General features: G+C 32.6%; 1 protein-coding gene across 9 annotated transcripts in view; it reads right to left on the reverse strand.

Moving 5' to 3' along the window:
* The window catches only part of LOC145293229 (uncharacterized), an 81,397-nt gene extending 57,453 nt beyond the window's left edge, over nucleotides 1–23,944 (reverse strand). For 2 of the 9 annotated variants that reach the window (XM_080139784.1, XM_080139779.1), the window contains exons 1-4: nucleotides 23,846–23,944; nucleotides 9,948–10,002; nucleotides 8,419–8,487; nucleotides 2,582–3,276 (exon numbers count right to left, since the gene is read on the reverse strand). In XM_080139784.1, the coding sequence (XP_079995910.1) occupies nucleotides 2,582–3,276; nucleotides 8,419–8,487; nucleotides 9,948–9,974 (791 nt within the window). In that variant the 5' untranslated portion in view covers nucleotides 9,975–10,002; nucleotides 23,846–23,944. Of the gene's footprint in view, nucleotides 1–2,581; nucleotides 3,277–8,418; nucleotides 8,488–9,947; nucleotides 10,003–12,283; nucleotides 13,973–16,953; nucleotides 16,975–23,841 lie in introns of those variants that run through there. The other 7 variants (XM_080139786.1, XM_080139781.1, XM_080139785.1 and 4 more) reach the window with 6 other exon arrangements.
* Nucleotides 23,945–26,675: the final 2,731 nt, after the last annotated feature.

Here is a 26,675-nt window from a genome sequence, read left to right on the forward strand (position 1 = left end):
TTTGAAATTTTATAAGAAATATTGTTTATAAAATTATAAAAATAAAAGGTTTTTCTTTGTTTTTTTTTGTTTTTTTTTAATTTTAAAAATATTTTTTTTATTTGAATTCAAGAATATATATTTATGAAAGTATAAAAATAAAATTATTGAAATCAAAATAAATAATTTATAGGCATGAGAAAAAAAAAAGCAAATGAACCGATTTGTCTTGTCACCGCTTCTGGTAGTGCTATGCAGTAAATTAAATATGTTAGCTGACTATAATCAAAAATCCTATTCTCAATAATTGCCAAAATGTTGACAAGCTTCTGGGTTTGACCTTTACTCCTGCTCTGAAATGGAACACGTACATCAAGTCTGTTGCCAAGGTCGCTGGAAAGATGGTGGGATCCTTCTACTACTCCAGAAGATATCTCACTACTGATGCAATTCTCTATCTGTATAAAAGCCAAGTACGTCCAAGGATGGAGTACTGCTGCCACATGTGGGCAGGAGCTGCTAAAAACAGCCTATCCTGCCTTGACAGAGTACAAAATTAGACTTCGTAGCTTAGTAGGGGGATGCCCTATTCTCTTCCCTGCCACCTCTCTCCCACAGAAGAGACGTTGCAAGCCTGTGTTTGTTTCATCGTTATTTCCATGACAAGTGCTCGTCTGAGTTCCAATCTCTGGTCCCCCTTCGCCAATCTTTCTTGATAAACACCTGTCTAGCTGAAACCACCATCATTAATTTTCCCCACTCTTTATCTGTGCCTAAATCAAAACGTAGATTCCATGAGCGAAGCTTCTTTCTTATCCACGAGTGACTTCCGGGCCTTGATAAGTGGTGACCTCCAAGTTAAAAAAAAATCACTTTTCCATTTATTACATTGGCTTAATACCCATGCTATGGAAGAGAGTGTTTGGTTCTAAAGAAATTGAATAATTTAGTATTTATGGTTTTTTTTTTTGGTTTTTTTTACATGGGGGTCACCATTTATCAAGGCCCGAAGGCCACTCAGGGATAAGGGTTATTGCGTGTACAGTAATCAATGAGATAGTATTGTAGTAATCATTAGTATTGGGGGTTTTGATAGAGTGTCTTACTTAAGGGGGCGGTTTGTCAGGAGTTTGTTTATGTTGGACTTGAAGACGTCCAAGTTGTAGTCAGGTGGGAAACAGGCAAGCGGCAGAGAGTTCCACAGGCGTGCAGTTCTAAGAAAGAAGCTTTGCTCATGGAATCTACGTTTGGATTTAGGCACAGATAAAGAGTGGGGAAAATTATTGACAGTAGTTTCAGCCAGGCGGGTGTTTCTCGTGAAAGATTGGCGAGGGGGGACGAGGGATTGGAGCTCAGACGAGCACCTGCCATGGAAATAGCGATAAAACAAACACAGGCTTGCAACGTCTCTTCTGTGGGAGAGAGAGGTTGCAGGGAAGAGAAAAGGGCATCCCCCACTAAGCCACGAAGTCTATTTTGTACTCTGTCAAGGCAGGATAGGCTGTTTTTAGCAGCTCCTGTCCAGATGTGGCAGCAATACTCCATCCTTGGACGTACTTGGCTTTTATAAAGATAGAGAATTGCATCAGTAGTGAGATATATTCTGGAGCGGTAGAAGGATCCCACCATTTTCCCAGCGTCCCTGGCAACAGATTTGATGTACGTGTTCCATTTTAGATCAGGAGTAAAGGTCAAACCCAGAAGCTTGTCAAAACATGGAGCCTCTCCAAGACGAGAGCCATCCATTTCAATTGATGCCAGATGGGGATCAGAGTGTTGATGATGTAAAGATAGAAGCTTGGTTTTGGATGCATTTCAATTCTTCATTTTTCTCACTCAGACACTGTCCAACTTTCATCCATGTAAATAAATTGTTCTGTTGTTGCGTTAAAAACTGGCTTTGTTTTTACCTCCATACTGTGTTATCATTTAATACATATCTTGCATTTTAATATGGAGATATATTGGCGGTTGGAAGGTTTATGAGGAAAAATTTTATTCAAAATATAGTCGCATTTGCAACTATTCTGCCTTGAAAGAAAAGTTAAAAATAACAAGAGGACAACCAGAGAGAGAGAGAGAGAGAGAGAGAGAGAGAGGTAAACCCAAAGCAAGAAGAAAAGATGCAATTATAGAAAGAGAGTGGGAGAGAATTGAACTCAGGTATAGAGAGAGATAAACCTGGAGAGAGGGAGAAAGAGAAGTAAACCTAGAGAGAGAGAGAGAGGTTAGAGTTAAAATTTAGGGTTAGAGGGTGAGGCAAAACTGTAAAGAGAGAGGAAGAGAGGCAAATTTTTGCAGAGAAAAAGCTAACACATGGCGATATGAAGACAAAAAGGATAAAGATATAGAGAAAAAAAAGAGGAAAATACATGGTAATAAAGAGATAGTAAAGGATAAACACACATGGGGATAAAGAGAGAGTGAGGGATAAACAGATATGGAGAGAGAGCAAGGGATGGAGATACGGAGATAGTGTAGAAGAAACACACAAAAAAAAGAGAGAGAGAGAGAGAGAGAGATAAACCCTTGAAAGAAAAAAATATTCATTTGCAATCCTTGTCAGCTAAATGCAAAAAATCTTTTTTAAAATTTCACTGACCTGAGGTGACCTTTCACAAAAAAATTATTATTTTCATCGCTTCTGAATATCCAATGGTCAAATACATAGTCGTTGTTGCTTGTAGTGTCTGCCACTTTTTCCTTTTTCACTTTAACTGGCGGCATCACTCTTTTGTAGTCGTCTTTCACCACATTTTCGGGGCATTTTTGCAAGACGACGCGGCACGAAGGCAACTCTTCAATTCTGTCTGCTGCCTCGTTTACCGCTCGATGTTTTGATGACCTCGTTTTCATCTGCTCCGCTGATCTATGTGACGGTGGTTCCATCTGTACTGCGTTACCACTAAAAGCCTGCATTTGGCTTGATCGTTTCCTCGTCGGGGAATTGTTTGAAATGACTGGCATCACAAATTCGCTCTTTGAAGAGTGTCGAATTTTGTTGCCACTCACCGAAGTCGGCTGCTTCCAAGCAAACGGCTGCAAAAAACTCTGATCCATCGTACTTGGGAAATTGTTCTCAGAAATTTGACTCATCTGCTCGACAGCGGGCATTTTGAATTGGTAACTACTCTCCTGGCGGCTGCGATTCAACTTTCGAGCCATTTTAGACTTCCGTTTCAAGTCTTTCCGCCACTGCATTGAATTTTGATTCAGTTTTATCGACGTGAACAAATCAGCTCGCACAGACGAAAGATTTAACTCGGACGTGTCGGAAAACTTTTTTAATCTCGGACACTTAAAAAAAAAGAAAAAAAAAGAATTAAAAACAACCACGAATAGAATGAAGTAAAACAAAATAGGTGCTTGTGTAGATTGATGATATTTTATGCCAAAATAAATTTTAAAAACTATGAAAAATAATCTGGTAAAAAATAATTACAAGTAAAAATAAAAAAATTATTGAGTTTAACGATTCATAAAGTCAATGTATGTTTTAACATTGGAGAGTTTGCAAGTTCCAGGAGGGGAGGTAACTGCAAGCAATCAGTTTCACTAAATAAATATGTACCGTCATTTTTAAACACAAGATCTTGGAACGTAATTATGGCTGATTTTTTATATCTAAAATACTCCTAGCACATCATCTGCTGGAACATTTTTTGCAAGTTTTATAATTTATATTAATTATGACATGACATAACTACGTAAGAATGTTTTCACCAGAAATGCACTGGTTTATTAAAAAAAAAAAAAAAATCACCAATTTACACAAATACCGGGTAGAAAAAAAAACAAAAAACATTTAAATGTACTTGTACATAATATCTTTTACAATTATGTATTTTATGCTAAACATTTAAAATTAACACATTAAGTCACAGAGTATCTAAATTTTTTTATCAATGAGTAGAAACTTAGTGGAATAACTAAAAATAATTTAGAATGCACAAATTAAAAGTGAAATATTGATTCCCACTACAAATCAGACACTAAGTACATTTGATATTTTAGAAATCAAAAAAACTGCATATATGCTTTACATGTTTGTTCATTGATAGAATGGAAGTGCCATTGAAACTTACAGCTTCCCTTCTAATATATGTATATATATTAGTGGCCTGGCAATATCAAAGAGGAGACAAACAAGCAAAACAAAAAAAAACTAAGCAAAATTCATCCCAAGCAGCAAAACTAAAGCTGACTTGCCAGGACACTATATATACAAATATAGGCAAATTTGGGCATATTTTAATGGTTTGAAAATATAGGTTCTTTTTTACCAATTGTCATAAAATTTTATCCATAGAATAGTATTATAATCTTCAAAAAGCCTGCAAATTTTCATGTAGTTTCGTCCTATAGAACCAAAGATATGAACATTTCAATATTCAATTTGGCTATTTTTTTTTGTTTTATTTTACTTCAGTTGGAGTTCTCAGAAATCAAGGGGCCCACAACCCGGAGCTAACACTTGAAGTCTATATGAGATACATAGATATTCAAATGATTTATTAAACTCCTTTATCTCTCAGACACTGAGTTAGTAAAGAAATTGAGAACATAAATTTTCCTCTCCCCCATTAACCATTTTCATACGTTGCAGTATATCTTTCAATTTGGTCTCTTGGTCTTACTGGATTCCAGGACAAGAATTTATCTAGTCTGGTGGAGTATCCAGTTTCGTGCTGTTACTAGAGGTAACATCACTTGGAGAAGGTGCACCATTCCTTGTAAAAGCTAATGCAAGTTAACCATAGTGATGAGATCTTATTTTGGGCAGTGAATACAAAATGTGATTTTGAAAATTTGGTCAGGGTTTACTTTTAGAGAAAGGTATCCTCATGCGAGATTGTTCTGACAAACCCCTGTACAGAGAGACCTTAGACACTCGAGGATAGTGTCTAGTAGACATTCAAGTTCTTTCCGTAGGCATTCAAGTTCTAGATATATCCATATATACTCAATTTGAGGATTTAGGGGATTTGTTAGGATTGTACTCACTTTTTAGGGGTGTAGTTTCTTAGGGGTATACTCACTTTTATTGGCAGGGATTTAGCTTTTTAATTTAATTAAATTAAAAATAAATTAACTCTGCAAAACAGACTACTTTCACTGTGTCAAAAAAATCATTTTTTCAATGTTGTCCCATGAAGAGATATACTTAAATATTTGAAGAAATGTGAGGGGTATACTCACTTTTGTGATACACTAATATATATACACACACCACCTTTTTTTGATAATTTTATAAGTTCCAAATCTCAGAGACTATTGATCAGAATTTAACAAATGAAGGCTCGTTGGAAAGCTAAATTGTGTCGTGGGCTATATGACATTTGCCCTTAAGGTTGCACATTAAAGGGGTCATCAATCATCCGGAGTCGTATCTGATATTTCCCTAAAGCTTCTGACTTTGATGGAGGGGAGACTAAAACTTGCTGCTATGGTTTCAAATGATCTGAAATAACAACAAGGGGAGACTTGATTCCAAATATTTCTCATATGTTATGTATCTCCTCTTTGATTTTCATACATAAATTAAATTTTACAGTGTATAAACATTATTTGATAGTGGACATATTCATAATCGTACCCTATTTTCCAAAGAGGGGAGATATAACATGAGAAATATTTGGAATCAAGTCTGTTATGTTATTTCTGATCATTTAAAACCTTAGCAGCGAGTTTTAGTCTAACCTTCATCAAGGTCAGAGGTTTTGGGGAAATATATATATATATATATATATATATATATATATATATATATATATATATGGAGAAATGAAATGGGGAGGGGGGGACTATATTCATCTAAAAAAATAAAAATAAAAAATAAAAAATAGAAACAGCATCATATCTTAATTCTAACGAATACGTTTTTTAAAACAATTTTTTATTCATTTCATGCTATAAACACTATGTATACTTTGAATGCTAATGGATATTTTTTCATTTGAAAAAAAGGACAAGAATATTCATTTCATATCACAAACACAAGAAATGTTTTCAAATATTGTACTTTTGTTACATGAAAGGGTTGCCCCTTATGTAAGTAAGAAGACATACTAGATAAGTGAAAATGATATTAGGATAAAACTAGAATCGAACCCTGTAGGCAAGTGTTAAAGATAATGGAATGTTAGAAATTAAGTTCATTGTGAATTCTATTAGAAATAGTTAAATATTGTTTGTATCAGAAAAAGAGTCGATTCCTTTCTTTTAGAAATCTAGATATTAAATATGTCAGTTAAAAGAATGGACAATACAAATTAAAAATATATTGTTTAAAAATAGGTTAGAATTATAATTGAGGATTCTTTTGTTTGCCAAAAGTGTGTTTGGACAAACATATGTAAAGCCACATGAAAATTAGTCACGTTTGAAAACCACACTTCTGACGTCATAAACAAAGGAGATTTCTCAATATAGGATTCTGTGGGTTCGGAGTTAGAGTTAGAGGCAGTCAGTTGAGAGTCAAGAGTTGATGAGGATGAGATAATCAGACCAAACCACATACGGTGATAGAGTTGGAGAGTTGGAGCCCCTTAGAGGCGAAGGGTAGAAGAGTAAACCATGTAGTCGAAAAGGCTAGAATTCCTGACGTCACCAATCAGTTGACTGAAGAATAAAGAAATCATCTATATTTTGTAAGTGTTGTCTCATGTCGTCATTCTTTACAACAGAAAAGGTAAATGTGTTTTATCATCATCTTATAACGAACATCGTGTAAACCCTCCCAAGAATTATGTGTCCTCCTCACCATCTTAAGTGAAGTATCTCCTCCCGTCTATATGTGCTAAGAACTATTGCATCATATATCTCCCAGTCCGTATTAATACGAAACCTTCAAGAATTGTTAGTCGTCATGATGATATATGTCTTCCCATCAGAATTTTCATCACCACTGTTATATATATCTCCAATACGAGTCCCCGTTATATGAACCCCCGACCCGCAACACAACACTTTTACTCATATTTTATTTCTTCAAATCAATCACCCTGAGACATTCTTGAAATAAAAATGAAACGTTGATGAACACATTTTTTTTTTTATTTTTCATCTCTCCTTCATGTTACAATATTATTTCCATCATTTTCAGCACACAGTTGAATTTTTACTTTTAACCTAATGTTATGTATATGAACGCGTTGTGGTTATCAGTTTTTCTCAGCCGTATCGACGAAAAGTTATTTTTGCTTTAAAATGTATACAAGACGCTTTTTACGATTTACAATATGGCTTTGTTTATCGAAATACAAGTGACAATCACAATCAGAAGCAGTGGGTGAGGATAATGGTGGGGTGGGTTGCAGAACTTTCTCTCAGTTTGTCGCTCTGACCTCTGACCTCGATTATGTTGCTTGTTCTTTTATATTGTAACTTTGACCTCATAACATTTTTTTGCCCAGCTTTGTTTATTGTACTCGGCTGTTTTTCTTACATAAGCCAGAGTTTCCCTGGCAAATGACGTCATCATGACGCATTTCTCCGGTGATCCCGGCTGTTCCAGGCACCATGAATATCGGTCAGCTTTCCTCGGGGATTATGACATCATTTTGTCCTGGTGATTCCCAGGCCCACCTTGCTCTCTCTTACACTAATTCTAGTAAGAAATCACCTTTGAATTGAGTTGAAAGGCTTCAAAATTACATTCAAATGCGGAAATCAGTAATGTAAAACTAAATTTTGGAATCCCTCCTCCTCCCTCATTATTATCATAAAAAGAAATGATGGCCACATTAGAGACTTTTTTTTTTCTTTTTCCATGACCTTGGGAAACTTAGAAATGATTCAATCAGGACATCTAAGTTGTGATTAAGCAAATAGCTGAATATGAAACTTCTTGAAGTTTTTTGTGATTGAAGATTTTTTTTTCTCTGCTGAACAACTGTCTGTTACAAGATTATGTGGACAAATTTAGAAAACACATCGTAAGCGAGATTGGTAAAAAAAAAAAAAAAGAAATTATCCTGTAAACATTAACTGCTAATATTAAGCACCTAGCTTTATTTTATTTTATTATTATTATATTATAATTATATTCTGCTAAATACAATGTGTGTGTGTATGTATGTATGTATATATATATATATATATATATATATATATATATTTGTGCATAAGAGAGTGGTTGCAGTTTAAAAGTTTGAAAGTATAAAAATGTAATTCAAGAATGAAAAGCATTTTGCCAACTCTGGCGACAGAACAACCGCTCCGACAACCCTGGCGACAGAACAACCGCTCCGACAACTTGAGTAGCGGATAATATTCTTGAGAATAAAGAGTGAACAAACGCTAATTTTTTTAATATTTCCTAAGCAGCAATATTTTGAGTTAGTGTTGTTAGATTTATTTTCTCAACTTTGCTCACATTTTTTTTAAAGAATTAAATCTCTAAAAGCCAAAACAATTGAGAAAAATAAAAGAGCTTACCTCATATCGTATACTTTCTTCGAGTAGATTCTGAAAGGCCTTCTCTATCACGTGTTTCTTATAAAATGACTACAGAGAAAAAGAGAAGAACAAAAGTTTAGCAATCAAATCTATTAATTAGTAACTTGCTGGCAGCCTGGTTTTGCACAGTCGTACAATACATTTAAACGTGATATTTTAATTGATGCAGATTGTGTATGTATTATTATATAATCAATCCTCCATTGATAATTATGTATTACGAGGAATAATTTACCCGGTGAACTAATTTACAAAAAAAATAAAAAAATAATGATGTTGTTCATCAAATTCCGTCTGTTTGTTTGCAATATCACATCAGCTGACATTTGGGCTTCATGATGAATGGCCTGAAAAAGTCACTTCTAATTAATGTTTAATTTTAAAATATGCAAACAAAGGAATTATTTGCAGCGATTTTAAATGGAACTTCTTATATTGTGAATTGAACTCATTAATAAGAAAAAATTAAAATAAAATGGTGAGGTACACCGATGCTTGAACAGGGGATCATTTGATCTGCAGTCGAATGCTCTACCACTAAGCTATATTTCCAGATTATAATAAATCTGGGGGGTTTTTTTCAAGAAGAAATGATTTTGCCCTAAGAAAAAAAAAAAAAAAAAAAAAAAAAAAAAGCATTATCATTCTGGGTCAGAGCGAACCTGGCAGCAATTGTAACTAAGGACAATCCATAATTCCCAAAGCCTCCAAACAGGCCTCACTACTGAGTGGACCAGTCAACAACTAAATAGTCAGTCTTAATCTTTTTCAGAATTGACACCCAACTTGGAGTACCTACTTTTAGCGAACAACAAAAGTTTGCTAAAAAAATAGTTACCCTAAAGTTTTTTTTTTCATCTCTACTTATATATAAATGACACTTTGTCTGTGTGCTTGTGTGCCTGCAAGTTCGTTCCCTATGGACTCCAAAACAGCTAGGCTGATTATTTATAAATTTGACACAAATGTATTTTATGTATCTGGAAGTGTTCTTAGATAGGTTTTGTATCAAAATACCTCCAATAAGTATCGAAAATCGATAATTGAAAAAATCTGATTAAAGGAACAATCCAATTATGACCAAAGTTAACACTCTTATACAGCATAACATCACAAGTGCACTTGAGAAATTTTAGAGAGAATTCAACCATTTCTTTGAATGTGTGTGTGTTTGATTTGTCCAAATATTGAGAATACAGCGTAGTGTCATCAGCAAATATACCCATCTCAAATGCAATTGCATCAGGTATATAAACAGTTTAGAACTGATGTATATTGAAGATTGTTGTCGTTGGCGGCGGCTTCCACTCATGTCTGTCACCAGTCACAATCTTCATGGTTGATGTTTCCATTTAACATGACTTGCGAGGCGCAGTCATTTGTATTAATCAACATATTAAAATTGATAAAAAAACCATGAATCATGAATTTAAATAAAACATTAAACAACATCCTCTTTTATCTCCCCATCAAAGAAAGAAAAGTTAAAAAAAAAAAAAATGGCTTACTTGATTTACTGAAGTAAAGCTGGCCATTTTGGCTCAGCTACAAATCACTTTCAATCTGCAAAGATAAAAAAAAAAAGTGACAGGATGTTAAGTTAATGATTAAAATACTTTTTTTTTTATTTTTACAAAGGTGTCATTAATTATTGAGGCCTTGAGGCCACTCAAGGATAAGCGTTAATGAGTGTACATTGGTCATTGGGACAATAGCGGAGTAATCGTTAGTAATGAAAGTTTTGCATGATTTGAATATTTAAGGGGAGGGTTCAACAAGTACTTGTTTACGTTTGATTTGAAGTTGTAGTCAACTGGAAAGTAGGCCAGCGAAACAGTTTCACGGGTGGGTAGTTCTAGGAAAGAAGCTTTGTTCATGAAATTTGCATTTAAGTTTAAGCACAGATAAAGAATGGGAAAATTATTGACAGTAGTTTTAGATAGACAAGTGGTTTTTTGTGAAAGTTTGGCAAGGAGGGGGACCATAGATTGGAGCTCAGACGAGCACTTACCAAGAATTGAATTTGAAACACATTGGTTCTCATAAGATTACTAAAGTGCACACCTAAAATTGATATTCTTAAATACAAACGTCCTAAGAGAATTTTGGAAAATGAATGTGATACTATGAACGTCACCTATCCCAAAGTGTTAGGAAGTAATTTAAAAAAAAAAATGAAAATAAAAAATAAAAAGATACGCAATGATGATGGTTAATCAAGGTGTGACAGTGAGGGAAACAAAAGTCTGGAGATAGAGGTCAATATATTTAAAGTTAGTTTATGGACAGTTTTTCAGTTCAAGACCATTGACGATAGCCTGGAGTTTGGGACAGTTGACAACAGTTGGTCGCTCAGAGCAGATTGGGAGAATGATTTCAACAGAAAACTAAGTTGTGGATGTTAGCATTTTGAGGGTCATTTTTCATAATGATATCACACACACACATTACAACCGATATCTACAGAATGTGTCGGGGTGTGTGTTTTTCTTTTGTGCCATTCATTTTTTATACTTGTTTGTGTTCTCAGCGGGTTGATGATTGTCAAAGGAGAGCACTAGGTGCTATATGCAATAAAAATCTCTTTAAATTGATTTACAAGTCAATCTTATACAAAAGCGTGTATGATTTTGGCATAAAATGACTCAACGATGATTGACAATGCTGTGAAACCCATCAACCAATCAAATGCATTAGAATAACCTATCCTTGTTTTGTTTTTACTGTGACCAAAGTTACGGAACTAAGGCCAGCCATTTAAGTTTAGCCACTAATACTAATCACAATCTGCAAAAATAAAAAAGAATTTTCTAAGCATCTCCGATAGAACTGAATTGTATTTGTTCATTAATGAACTGGGTGGAAATTAAGAAAAGAAGTGTTCTATCATTCTATGTATCTTTTCGTGAGTTTCAACATGTTTGTTTTAACCAACCAAACTAATTATTACTATAATTATTTAATACCTACAGACACTAGTGTTTCATCCTTTTGGGAATCATCAGTACAGGGACTTATGATTACAGAAAGTCTGGAGATTCGAACCTGGCCACAAAGCCATCTCTGACTCTATTAGCAAGGAACAAACTGCACAACTAACGTTAGCCGCGAGAAATACAGTTGAAATTAACATTTATATAAAGCGTAAATGCCAAGAGAGCCAAGAGTGACCTTATGATTATAACATGATCTGCGCACGTGAGCTTAAGTGACCAACTTATTACATTTCAACTTACAGTGCCCAACAGTAAGAACAGAGTTCTTAAAGGGGCTGACATAATTATTACTACTAGCAGGACCCGTGGAAATTCCACGGTAGTTAAAATCTTTTAAAACACATCAGTAAGAAATTCCTTCATGTGTACAGCATGTTTACAGCTAAACGGTACATAACATGAGACTGTCCATGCATTTTATAGTCAGAAAGACGCCACATTGCTTCTGGAGATGATACATATCTACATGATAGATGTTGCTTGATTCAGCTCTTTGTTCTGATCGCATTGTTTCTCCTTCATCGATATTAATAGATGAATCATCGTTATTGACCTCCATCATAGCACTATCATGTCATTTATAAACATATTTAAATATGTATTTTATACTCTTGACTGAAGTTAATATGAGCTCGATATTTTCTCAGAAGAAATTTGTTGAAAGGGACTATGTATCTATTATCAACAGTAAAATTACCGACTTGAACTGAGTCACCATTATTTGCACGCTTGTAAGCCAGGTATCCATCAATGTTCTCTACTGTTTCTTCTCTAAATGCCTTTGGAAAATTTTTTTTGCATAATCCTTTACTCATACAAGGAGAATAAGGATTAACTGCATCACATACCATTAAAAATTGATCTTCAGGTCCAGGTATTTCTGCTGACACAATTGCATCAATTTGTTGAACTGTTCTGATCTTATCCTGATCTCGCAGCATTATGATCATGTGGCAGTGTGGTAGCCCTCTTTTTTGAAACATAAACATATGCAACAGGAGTTCCCAATACATGTCTGTCTTTAATGTCTTTCAAAAGTTCAGTTAGATGTGCATGATACACACGTGATATTAAGTCAGGTCGATTTTATGCAAGTTCTGATGACCCCAAGTTGTTTAATATTTCAGGACATCTTGGATTACATGTATAGGTAAGGAATAGGTATGGCTTTCCATATTTACAGAAAACTGCCATTGCATCTTGAGACAGTTGTTGAAGATTCCTAGGACTTCCTATAAATGAAGATGTTAGAATAACTGGTACACCAGGATCGCCATCTTCATTCTTTGCTAAATGATCCATTAAGCCAGAATATTGAGCAGCTCTTAGTTGACTTTTATGGCTTTTAATGTAGTTCAATCTGCACCCTTCAACTTTCACATATGCATCAACTACATATTGTTGGAATAGCTTACCAGATCTATGGATAATACTGAATGAATCTCTAATTGCAAGGCGATAACTGTAATACTCTTGCATTGTCACTTTATTGCGAACTCTTGTTTGCTGTTCTGGCCTATGTTGCATGTTTATGTGCCAGCCTTGTTCACCATTTGGAAACAATATGGGATATATCATGGAGTCCAAGTGGCAAGACAGATAAGAAATTCGGTGTTTTGGTTGAGAATGTGGGTAAACAATAATATCTCTGTTCGTAGGTGGAGCACCATCCTCACCAACAAATACTACACCTATTTCGTTGTTTATTGGATTGTATAATCTTTTGGTATCTGGACCAGCGGTATAATGCATCGAAACTCTCCTTGGCTTTACATTTTCCATGTGCTTCCTCTTCTAATTTGATGGCCTTCATATTTTTATAAGCTTGGACATAACGATTATTCTCCATAACTGTAGCTATGGTTTCAAAGACACTTTGGATACATTTATTATTTTCTGGTAAATTACACCGGAGGTGATTTGCTTCAGATGAGTCTAAGATGTAAATTTGTCCATATTTTCTCTCCTCTTCATTATTTGGGTGCAGAGTACTGGAATAATGATAGGTTTGACCTTGTAAGCGAAAACAATAGGGGCCTCTTCCAGGAAGGCAGACAATATTTGCTTCAAATGATGCAAATGAAAATGATGAGTTATAATTGCGTATATTAGATCTGAAATTAAACGCTTCTTGGTTATTACCTTCGAATAATCTTTGGAGTTGAGGAGGATAATCTCGTAAGGGAGGAAGAGAAACTTTTCCTTTTTGACAACAATTCAATGTTTTTCCTCGAAATTTAAGTGCTCTACAAAATGAGCAAATCAAACTCACGTCACCTACAAAATAATACGGGATATTTTGTCTTTCTGCTTCATTCATATTGTTTCTTCATTCCCATTGTCTAGCGCTTTCATTTTGCAGATAAAGTTGTCTGTCTTCTTCAATCATGCTATTTATTTGCTGTCTCAATATGTTTCTCCTTTGCAATCTGATATTATCCCTTTCTTCAGTTCGTAGCTGCTGACGCCTTCGTCTTTGTCGTTCTCTTGCTGCACATCTTGTATCTTCCAATGTAGTGGTAGTGATTTGGTTAATTCTGTGTGAAAATTTAATTGGTCTTAATAAAAAAAAATTATAAATAAAGATTTTGATACGAAAAATAAATGTTTCTATAATGAAATAAAATTCAGTATAAATGTTTAAAATGAGAATAAATGTTTCTTAATTAATGAAACCGTTTTTTATATTAAAAATCATTAGTGTGTAAGTTTTCTAAAAGGGAATTTAAATCAATATTTTTATAATTTAGCTCTGTAAAAAGGATATCTAGATGATATCTAGGTGAATTATATAAATTATTTAATAATAAATTATTCCCTCTCGTAACATTTATTGGTGCTTCTACACTTTGTTGCCGAAAAAAAAAGACGCCATGTTTTTCAGCGCACCTGCTGCCAGAATCCAAGAGAGACATCAGTATTTTAAAGTGTAGAAACTATTTTATTTATTCAATAAATATATTGAAGTAAAAGTATAGAAGCACCTATTTTGGCTTTGATTACAGAATTGTACACGCTTTCCTGTTATTTCATGATTCGGTCATAGTTTAAAGTACTGATGTCTTCTTCGGATTCTGGCAGCAGATATGCTCAAAAACATAGCGTTTTTTTTTTTTCGCATACAAAGTGTAGAAGCATACATTTATTTGTGAACATGTTATTTTCTTTTGTGTAATAACTTAATAATTTCATTTCAATAAATTATATCTTGAATTTTGAAAAATATACGAAAAATGTAAAAATTGAGAATAAATATTTGTTTAAATCCTAAGTAATGAAACAAAGTGTTTATTTGATATTAAAAAAGTTAAGTTGCGTAATTTGTAAAAGGGTATTTAATAGTCAATACTTTTTCTAATTTATTTCTATAAATAAGGGATGGCTAGATTAAAATTTAAGTATTCTAATGGCCGTTTCTAAAATTGCCGAAAGTAATTTAATTATTTTAAATATTTACAGTAAGAAGGATCAAAAATGTTAAAAATTTACGCCGGATTAAATATTTAGTTTCTGATCATCAAAATAAGCTGATAACAATCATTTAATTCTGGATGACTTATTCACAAGTCAGTAAACTTTGTTGAAGCAAAGCTCTGTTTTTGTTGTTGACGATGGTGTTGTTTGTTTACGGTTAAATGAATAACAAAATTTTACCAAGTTACACTGGTTTAGTAGATAATTTTGTGACTTATATAGAAGCTTTACCGTAAAATTCGGCTAAAACAATTGTTGACCAATTACCTCCTTTGAATCGATATCATCTGCTTGTGGTAATTGAAGCGAAAACCTTATTAGGTATTAAATGCTAAAACATTTTAATACATAATAATTGGCTATAAAGTAAAAGTTATTCCAAACTTTGATCTAACATTTAAAAAAAAAAAGAAAAAAAAGCTTAACATTTTCTTGTATCTTTTTTTTTTATATTAAGAAAAATGTAAGCATCATGCTGAAATAATAAAAATGCCATTCTTAATAAGGGAAAGGATTTGACTATTCTAAACCTTCACCTAAATAACGATTTAATGACAAAAATGTTTAAAATGTTCTTGTATCTTTTTTTATAATTTTTGTTAAATAAGAAAAATCAATAAACTTTGATAGCACTATTGTAAGAATCATGCTGAAAGCCATTCTTAATATGGGGATGGGGGTTAACTATTCTGAAACTTCACCTAACAATGTAAAAAAAAATAGGGGGAAAATATATGTATGGACAATAAATATTTCTTCAGTTAAATAAATTATACTGTAAATCTTTAAATAAGGAATAAATATTTATTTAAACCATAATTATTGAAACAAAATATTTTACTGCATAAAAAAAAACGGTTATGTGGGAAGGGTTAACTATTTTGAACCTTCACCTAAATAGCGATTTAATGGAAAAAAAAATTTAATGGTCTTGTATCTTTTTTTTATAATTTGTTTTAAAATAAGAAAAAAAAAAAAACTTTGATACCGCTATTGTAAGAATCATGCTGAAAGCCATTCTTAATATGGGGAGAGGAGTTAACTATTCTGAAACTTCACCTAACAATGTAATAAAAATAATGGAAAAAATATATGTATGAGCAATAAACATTTCTTCAGTTAAATAAAATATACTGAAAATCTTTAAATAGGAAATAAATATTTCTTTAAATAAATTAAATCGTAAGTAATGAAACAAAGTGTTTTATTTTATATTAAAAAAATTGTTGTGTCCATTTTTTATCGTATTTAAATATGTATGCATTAGAAGATGAATGCCTGTAAAAGAAGCAAAATAAAATGAACAAAACATAAGTAATAACTATGTAAACAACGTGAAGCTGTATAAATGTTACAAAATTACTCGATTCGCCATTAAATAACACGAAAAAGGATTGATATGCCATAAAACAAAAGCAAAACAAAACAGAACAAGATGTAAAATATGTTTTGACTCTGTGTTACTCAGTGTATTTGCGGATGGTGACTTTGGTGATTTATTTAATAAAGTTATTCTTGACTTTTGTAACATGTATTTCTAAACATATTTTGTGTTAGGTAAGGCTCATTCAAAAGTAAATAAAAAATACAAAAACATATAAAGTGGCACAGTAAAAAAAAAACAAAAAAAACAAACTCGTAACGTTAAATGTAAAAAATATATTTATTACTGAATAAAATAGAATAAGCGTTCCTTATTACACTACAATAATAAACAGAAGACATCGTTAAAAATGTAAGTAAAATACTATACTATTTAAACTGTGGAACGATACCTTCTATGCATAATTGTCTTTAAAATAATCTGGAACTATAAATAGACAGTTCATATTTTTCTTTTATTTTTGTTTGGGAAGTTTTGGAAAATAAAAGGGTTTAATGATTTTTAACTGATAAAGATTGAACAATAAAGAGAGATAATTCACATTAATTAATGTTTGCGATGATGATGATGACGCGTTTCATTACTTAATGTTTGCGATGATGATGACGTGACACCATACGGACAAGCATATTAATATATAGATAATTATTAAATACCTACAGACACTAGTGTTTCATCCTTTCGGGAATCATCAGTGCAGGGAGTTATGATTACCGCTGATGGGGAGATTACGCACACACACATATGTATACATATTCCCGCAAACCTCTGGCTTTGATAGAGGGGAGACTAAAACTTGCTGCTATGGCTTCAAATGATCTGAAATAAAAGCAAGAGGAGACTTGATTCCAAATATTTCTCATATGTTATATCTCTCCTCTTTTGGAAATAGAATACGATTATGAATATCTTCAGTGTCAAATAATCCTTATACACTGTGAAATTTACTTTATGTATGAAAACCAAAGAGGGGAGATATAACATATGAGAAATATTTGGAATCAAGTATCCCCTTGCTGTTATTTCAGATCATTTACAACCTTAGCAACAAGTTTTAGTTTCCCCTCCATCAAAACCAGAAAAATATGGGGAAAATATCAGATATTTTGTAATTGATATGTAAAACTAGGAAAACAAATGACTATGATTGAAACATTTTATGGCTGTAAAAATGTGCCAAAAATAGGCTCTGGATGATCTTAATACACGATCTTAAGGGCAAATGTCACATAGCCCACTAAACAATTCAGGTCATTACCTTTCCAATGAGCCTTCATTTGTTAAATTCTGATTAATAGTTGCTGAAATTTGGAACTTATAAAATCACCAAAAAAGGTGGTACATATATATATCTATACTGGTAACCAAATTGAATATTGAAATGCTCACATCTTTCGTTCTATAGGACGAAACTACATGAAAATTTGCAGGCTTTTTGAAGATTATAATACTATTATATGGTTAAAATTTTATGACAATTGGTAAAAAAGAACCTATATTTTAAAACCACTAAAATACACCCAGATTTGCCTACGTTTGTATATATATATAAGTTTAAGTTCTGGTGCTTTTGAATGAATTTTGCTTAGTTTTATTTTCCATACTAAGGGGGCCAGGTGCGAACGCAGACCCCACAATTTTAATGACCCACTGTTCTGCCAGATCAAACATACCCATTGCTGTGTCTCGATACATCTATCATTATATGTGATCAGTTTTCTATAATAGTCAATCACATAGGAGCCTATTCGTGACCAGACACATACACACACGTTCAGCTTTAGTGCTCCTCACCTTGAGTTGAGCATATTGAGAAGTGAAACACGAATTACCATTAGCATATAAGCGACGCTCTTTGTGTAAACAAATCGAGCAGAGGTATTTCGGACGATATCAAAACATCGTTAAACTCACTACTCGTTCAAGCAGCCGCCAATAGCGTAATGGTTAGGAGCCTTGACTGCCGTACAAACGGTCGGGTTTCAATCCTGGCTTGAGGTAGTTGCCTGTCTAGCCGAACTGATGAGCTGTGAAACAGCGAAACAGTACTGTATGTGGATGACTATATATATATATATATATATATATAGAGTGATTGAAAAGTAACTCAATTTAAAAATACATACAATTTATTTTTGAAATATAATTTATACAATTAAGGAACATGAAAAGAATGTATAATGCAGAGACTTTTTATTTGGGATTCAATATAAGCACCTTCATTCACCACTAGATTTTCCAGTTGACTAGGAATCGTATCAATTGATTCCACAAGAAACTCTTGCGGAATGGTAGTCATAACTCCACATCATTGCCCTTTAAGTTCTTCTAAATTTCTTGGTTTGGTTGAGTACACTTGCTCTTTTGGCCAACCCCAGAGAAAAAAAAAGTCACAGGGTGCTAAGTCAGGACTTCTGGTCAGCCATTTGTGCGAGCCACAATCCAGCTTTTAGGGAATTGGGCATTCAGCCATTCACATACAACAATAGCAAAATGTGGAGGTACCTCACTACGGTAAGAGATGAAATTTGGCCAATTATTAGTGCTTGCGACAATATTGAAGATTTGAATTTTATGCAAGATGGAGCGCTTCCAAAGAAGCAGAGAGTAGATCAGACAATTTTGAAGAACACAGGCCATAATAGTAAGTATTTATCATTGTAATGATAAATATCAAGCACAGCATTGAAGATTTCAGCCTGGATTATATCAAAAGGTTTTCAGTGGGGAATTAATAGAGTCCAAGCAGAAGTATGCTGTGAAAAGGAGGTCAATTCAGAACAATTTCCATCTGATCCATAAGATTATAGAGGTGATAGAAGACAACATGGAAGCATGGTGATCAATTTGGATTAGATCAAAGCTTTTAGCAGGGCTATCTTTTTTTATTTTGTTGTAATCTTAGTTTTTTATAATTTAGAGTTCAACTGAATTTCTGCAAATGGCGGTAGTGATGCAGATGAATGGAAAGCATTTGGGGTTGTTGGGTTTTTAATAACCACATTCATAAATATTATCAATAATGAACAGCAAAAAATCATTTAAAAGATTTCAAAATTTGTTTGTGGGCTTTATTTTTTCCTTGCAGTATACATATATAGACGTATATGATCCCCCCCCTCCCAAAAAGAGGAAAACCTATCCAAAATCCCAACCTCTTCCTCTCATCGGAGTCAGTAAAAAGACTGATCACATCAGCTTATTCACCACGTTTCACTTAAGTCTTTCTGTCTTGTGAAGTCACTTTCTGTACACGTAGCTTTAACTTATAATAGAAGATTCCACTCTTTATTTAATTTTAACCTTACATAAAAAATTTTTTTGTATTCACTGTAAACAGATTGTTGTAATTAATTCTCTATATTTGCGTATCTTGTTGTTTTGTCACATGTAGCATCACGACTTCTCTTTCGTTATCATCTGCTTCTTTTTATCAAGAGCCTGTAACCGTTATCAGTAAAGAACAACAGAAAATCATTTGTGTCTTAGGTTAGTACGTCTGGGCTATCCGTGTCACCCCTAATTTATAGACTTGCTTCGGAGTCACTACTTCAGAGGCTAAGGAACAGACAACAATCACGGAATCGCTTTTCCTGGAAGAGAGCAAGCGAGGGTTTCCACATTTGCCAATTATATTGCAACCTGCAGTCCAGATAATTAATTCTCAGGAGAGAATTAATGACGAGGAAAACCCTGCTGGGTTTGTTGGAAAGTCATTTGATGAAGAAGATTCTGGTGATAATGATGTGGATCTATAGTGTGGTGCCATGGGTTCTTATTTTCTGTTTATATATATATATATATATATATATATATACACATCTAGGAAACAAATGATTTTTTTTTTTTTAAATCCTAACACAAGTTTTAGGTATGGATTGGTAAAAGTCGATTTGATTCAGTTCAAATTCTGTAGAAGCACCTTTTATTTTATTGCCAAAGAATAAGGAAACCGGTGCTTATTTAGTATTACACTATTTAAAAAAAAAAACAACAAAAAAACAGGTACTTATGCATTTATGTTACCGTACTGAAATAATTTCAATATCATTTAGAAATCCCATTCTTAACATAGGGAGGGGAGGGCGTTTTGTAACTGTTCTGTACTTTCACCTAACAATTTAATAAACAAAAATATTGTAAAAATTGAATTTAACTTGAAAATACTAGTAAAAAATATCCCGGTAACATATATGCATAAGCACCCAAAAAAGCAAAAATACAGAAAAATCTTCATGGTCTATGCACTCGTCATAGAATGAAGATGTCATATTCCAAAAAAAATCAAGTAAATTGATCAGTAGTTTTTTTTTGTTTTCTTTTTAACTAACAAAATAAAAAATTACGATTTTAATACAAAATGTATCCATTATATGGTTGATTTTGACCTTGATAGTTTGAATAGAGTTGTCTATCTTATTTATTCAACATTTGTTTGTGCAAAAATAACTTAATTAGCCCTCAAAAAGCAAGTAATTTACCGTCCGCCAAAAACGCAACAAACTAAAATTTTGTAAACACGATTATAAGGAGGCCCAAAATTTCAGCCAATCGAAACGCTGTCTCAAAATGAAGTCATGATAGTAAAAAGAGGTAGGGGTATCAGATTTCTTTCTTTTTTTTCTTTTTTTTCCTAAACGTGCATCCATACATTCCTATTCTGAACGTTTGTATCAATTTTTATCATTTTTTAATTTAATTATTTTTTATGTTTCTGTTTTTAATTTTTTTTTTTTTTTTTTTTAATTATTGGTCGAAATTATATAAAAATTATGTTACGCCGAAAGTTTCACATTCTTTTGAGCAAGGAAATGATTAAAATTTTGCATATAAAAGTTATGCGAAATCTGTAATTTAAATAAAAAAGTAGAAATATTTTTGCTATTATAATTTTTTTGTGTGTGAAAGTATTAAATAAATAATGCTTTATTCAATGGTAATATCGGTAGTTCGAGAAATTCATTTTTCTCCGAGTTATATCCAATTCATTAATACAGACTTTAGGGCCTTTTTTCGTAATGTTCCTGTAAAAATTATTTTATGTTTTTATTGTTACAAATTACAATACTTTATATAAAAAAAAATAAAAACAAAAATAAATTTTTACTACTGAAAACCATAACTTTAGTAAAGGTATTTTTTGTTTAAACAAAATAATACATTTCCACTCAGATTTAAATAAATGATTAGTTTATTATATTCCGCAATCATTATTTGATAAATACTGAAAATTTCATTAAAATTGGTTAATTTCCTGATTTTTGGTAAATTTTTAAGTAAAGGGAGGGGTCAAAATGCTTATACATTTTGAGCATCGGCATGCATTTTGCCTGTACCTATATAACGTCTAAGAAAAATGCAATTTTACTCGATTTTCCGTTAAAATTACTTTTAACTAGGAATAACTTTCTACTCGAGGATTTTTCGTAATTTTTGGATATATTACTATTTTCGACATAATTAGGTACGTAATATTGTTTGCGCCTAAAACAACATATTAAAAAAGTCGACCTTTAACAAACACCAGATATTCTGTATATATATGTATGTATGCATGTATATATATCCGAATGAGATTATATATTTCTCTTTTCTTTTCTTTTTTTTTTTTTTTTTGTATTTTACTTCAGTAAGTTTGAAGAGATCAAGGGGCTCCCTCCTGGAGCTAACACTTGATTCCGTTATGATTTAAATTTATATCCGAGGACTCTTTTAAGAATAGATACTGTTTCCTTTATGGCTGCTATTTGTATTTCATTACAGCTTGGTCTTCCAGGGATTGCTTCTAAGTATTTATGAAGATTCTTGTTTTTATTAAGCCAGTTGCTCCTATCACAAACGGTATAATGTTTATTTCTTTCAGAGACCATGTCGTTTTTAGATCATTTTTTTAGGTCCTGATATTTTGTTATCTTTTCCCGTTCATCTCTGTTAAGGCCGAAATCATTTGAGACTGTGACATCGACAATGAGTGCAGTTCTTTCAGGCTTGTTCCATATAACAATATCTGGTTTGATGGCCTTGTTTTTTTATGTATCTGCCTGTATGTCTTTGTCATAGAACACGGTCACATTTCTGTTTGATGTTATCAGTGGTGGTTCATGTTCCCAAATGTTCGGCGATCTGTCAAGTTGCATCTCTCCACAGATCTTCCAATGGAGGTACTTGCATACTTTGTTGTGACGAGCAGTATAATGGCCATCTGCCAATATGTGAGCGTGTGTGTGTGTGCGTGTAATTAATTAAGCACCGAACTAGTTGTCAGATTCCGTCTTCAAAGAAGAAAAAAAATGAGATGTCAAACTAGCTCAGAAAAATTCTCGTAAAACTTGTATTAATAAAATTGTGATCACTTTGTGTGTGTGTGTGTGTGTCTCTCTCTCTCTCTCCCTCTCTCTCTCTCTCTGTACGTTTCTCGCTTCTACGCGACTTTGATTACGTGTTATTTCATTTACTATATTAATCGTTTATTAATGAAAATCAAAAAGGGCAACTTATAGTATAGACAACAAAACGAAAAAGCAGTCAACAAATCAAACATATAACAAATAAAATGTTACCAAAGGCAAGATAAGTTACTCTTTTGTCTAGCAGGATAAATTTTGTGCTTTGACATATTTAAAGTATTTTATATGCGATTAATTAATTCAAAAAGGTAATTTAAACTGATTCTAAAATTCGCATTATATAAAAACAAAATGAAAATTTGGAGAGTTATTTAGATCCAATAATTTTACATCTTAAATACATAATTAAACACCTAGTGCTCATGCATTTTTGTTACCGCGCTATTTTTAAATAGTTTTTTTAGTTAAATTTCAGTTTCACTATATCTTTTTTTTTTTATTATCAAATTGTTAGGTGAAAGCACAGAATAGTTACAAAACACCTACCCCTCTCCATGTTAAGAATGGATTTCAAAATAATAACGTTATTATTTCAGTACGGTAACAAAAGTGCATAAGTACCAAACATCTTTGCATCGTTAACTTTGAATAACAATTTGATTTAATCGATAATTTAAAGGCTAAATTATACCAATAAGTTGATTTACCTTGGAAAATAATATTTTAAGAAACAAATAAATAAACGGTATAGTTTAGATAAATAAATAAACAAAAAGTGACATAAAAATCAAATCTAAAAATACTCCCGGGCAAAACCAAAAAGTTGGATTCTTTTTTTCTCTCGCGATAAAATATTCGATTTGAATTAAAAAAAAATTTTTTTTTCAATTAACGTAACAGAATAACACGCTGACAAAAATAAATCAAAATATTAAAAAAAAATGTAAATCTAAATCATTTATTTTATTTTTTAAATTTAAATCAAATAATTGTATTATAAATAAGTCGGTTTTGGTGGGGGGGGTATTTTTTTTTTTATTTGGTTAGGCCATCAACATGATTTTTTTTTTTTTTTTTAAATATCATAAAACAAACAAAACTGATTTTTCATGCATGAACAAAACTTGCGTACAATGTCTTTTTTATAATCTAACTAAAATCCAAATAAATAAACTAATAATACGTCAATATCAAAACAGACCTACCAACGGTCGACGGAGTGTTCAAAGTGGGCGCCATTACTTGAATATTTCTCCCAATGAGAAAACACTTGACCGGTGATGAGGAAAATAATGTCACCCGTTTGAATTTAATCCGGATCAAATTCACGAAATTCGACACATCCATATCTATAATGTCTCATTTATTTAAACAAATTTAAAAAAAAATCCTTTTATCAATAAAACTACCAGACAAGATCTCGTAAACCTGTGTGCATTTCTCGCTTATACATAACTTAAATACATATTGTTTGCTTTTTTCGGTTTTCCTACTGAGCCAGTGAGTGAGCTTTACCATCATATTTTTCATGTGAATTAGTGCTACTTGAAACTCTTTGATAGAAGAGGATCAAAACTTAAGCATATGGAATACCCTTTCCGGATAACTAATGACTTTAACTTATGATAAACTTTTAAATTTCATACTAACTGTTTATTTTAGGTACGGGCAAAAACGGCGGAAAAAATAGAGGGACTTAGTTTTGAAAGCCGGTTTACTTTATCATAGGTTTTTCTTTCTTTTTTTCTTTTTTTGTAGGTTTTTGACTACTTTTTGATTGTATTTGAAAGATTAAAGACTAAAGTTAATTTCCAAAAGGAAAAAAATATTTGTACACGTGAAAAAAAAAAAAAGTTATAATGAAAAATGTTTTCCCGGCGACATTTGGAAGCTGACAAATTCAGCTAAATTTTGATGTTAAATAAATTCATTGTAAAAATCCTTTGAAAGATAAATATTAGTTTTCTGGGTCTATTTCAAAGATAATTAATAAAGTCCTAAGATAATCAAATAAAAAAAAAACACCTTGTTTGTACAAAAATTTTTTAAAAAATGTGATCATAATTAGCTCCCAAAAGCGAGAGATTCTGACTTCACACAATCACAACAAATAAAAAATTATCCAAGTGTGGATTCTACAGAAGCCCAACATGTCATCAGGAAGTCAAAAAACTGTCTGACAATGACGTCAGGTAGCTAAAGGGAGGTAGGGAGTGCAGGTTTTCTTTTAGTTTCCCTAGCTGTGTATCCGTACATTCCTATCGTGAACGTTTGTATAATTTTTACCATTTTTTAAATTCAGTTATTTTTCTATGTTCCTACTTTTATAAAAATTATATTATGCTGAAAGTTTTATGTTCTTTCAAGCAAGAAAAATATTAGAATCTTACATATAAAAATCATGTAGAACATGTAATCTAAAAAAAGAGTAGAAATATATTTTACAATTATAATTTTTGTGTGAAAATATTAAATGAACAATGGTTAATTCAATGAAAATATTGGTGGTTCGAGAAATTAATTTTTCTGCGAAGTATATCATACTCATCAATACGAACTTTAGGGGCTTTTTTTATTTTCGTAATATTCCTGAAAAAATGATTTTTTTTTTGTTGTTACAATTAATAATACATAAATAAATTCATTCATTTTTTTTTTCTTTTTACTATTGAAAACCATAAGTTTAATAAAGGTGTTTTTTGTTTAAACAAAATAATACATTTCCATTAAGATTCAAATAAAAATAATTGGTTCATTATATTTTGTGATCATTATTTGATAAATACTGAAAATTTCATTAAAATTAGTTAATTTCCTGATTGTTGATGAATTTTTAAATAAAGGGAGGGGTCAAAATGTTTATACATTTTGAGCATCAGCATTCACTTTGCATGTACCTAGTTTATTTACTTCCTACACACTGACAGAATTACTGCTTTCATATCAGTCGGGGATACGTCTTCGACAATCAGTCTGACAGTGGCTTTATCCCTATCAGACTGAAGTATGGGTTCTGTTCAGTCTTAGGACGTCCACTCTTCCAGGCTTTGCCGTCTCTCTGAGATTCAAAATTTTTTAGTGGTCCCTCGTCCAGCATCAAACAAGAGATCAGATTAGTAGGCGCACCAGTTCTGAGGATTGTTGCATCAAATACTTTATAAAGCATATATAGTAGGAAATACGCTTTGGGGTACACTGGAGTCAGTCCATCAATTACATTGAGTGTGCAGTTGGTTGCCAAGTAGTGTGTGGTTGGAAGGATTGTGGTTGGCAATCCACTTAGCCATGCCTATGGACGGACACCAGCTCGCTAAGCTACCAAAAATTGAGATAGTCATGGTGTCCCTACTCAAAGCGAATGTCACTTGTATCCAGGGAAGTGACCATGTCGACCATGGTGGTGGACGGTCTACCCGTGACAGACACTTCTCCTCATCAGTGCATGTGTAGCAGTGGCATCAGGGACCTATTTTGTTTCAACGTACATGTATCAAGTTTGAAGTCAGTCGCTCTCACTACCAACAAAGAAATATTGCCTTTGTATGCTTGCTGCTGTAAGCTTAAATTTATTAGGTTAGTTTCATTAGGTTATTAGGAAAAGGCTTTCATATTTGGAAGTGAAAACAATGAATACAGTTATTTCTCTCTCTCTCTCTCTCTCTCTCTCTCTCTCTCTCTCTCTCTCTCTCTCTCTCTCTCTCTCTCTGTTAAATTTATGTATAATCATTATAGAAAAAAAACAGTAATATTTTTAGTTTTTCAAAGATAAATATTAACATTTACAACCAAAGCCCATAGAAGGCCACACTTTGTGACTCTAAAGGCCGCAGATTCCTCATCCCTGTTCCTTGATGACCCTTGAAACTCACGGCTCTTAATTGATTCAGACTTCTTCCATGTCTCAGCCAATGAATACCTCTTGTTCTTGCAAGAACTCTAAAATATTCACGAAAATTTTATTTTTTCCTATTGCCGTAAACTTCCATTTTAAACATAAAATATCTCTTTTGCGAGCCTTACTTTATTTTGTTTACC

This window comes from Euprymna scolopes, chromosome 14 (genome assembly GCF_053919585.1).
Source record: "Euprymna scolopes isolate OS-2025 chromosome 14, ASM5391958v1, whole genome shotgun sequence".
Lineage (NCBI taxonomy): Eukaryota > Metazoa > Mollusca > Cephalopoda > Sepiida > Sepiolidae > Euprymna > Euprymna scolopes.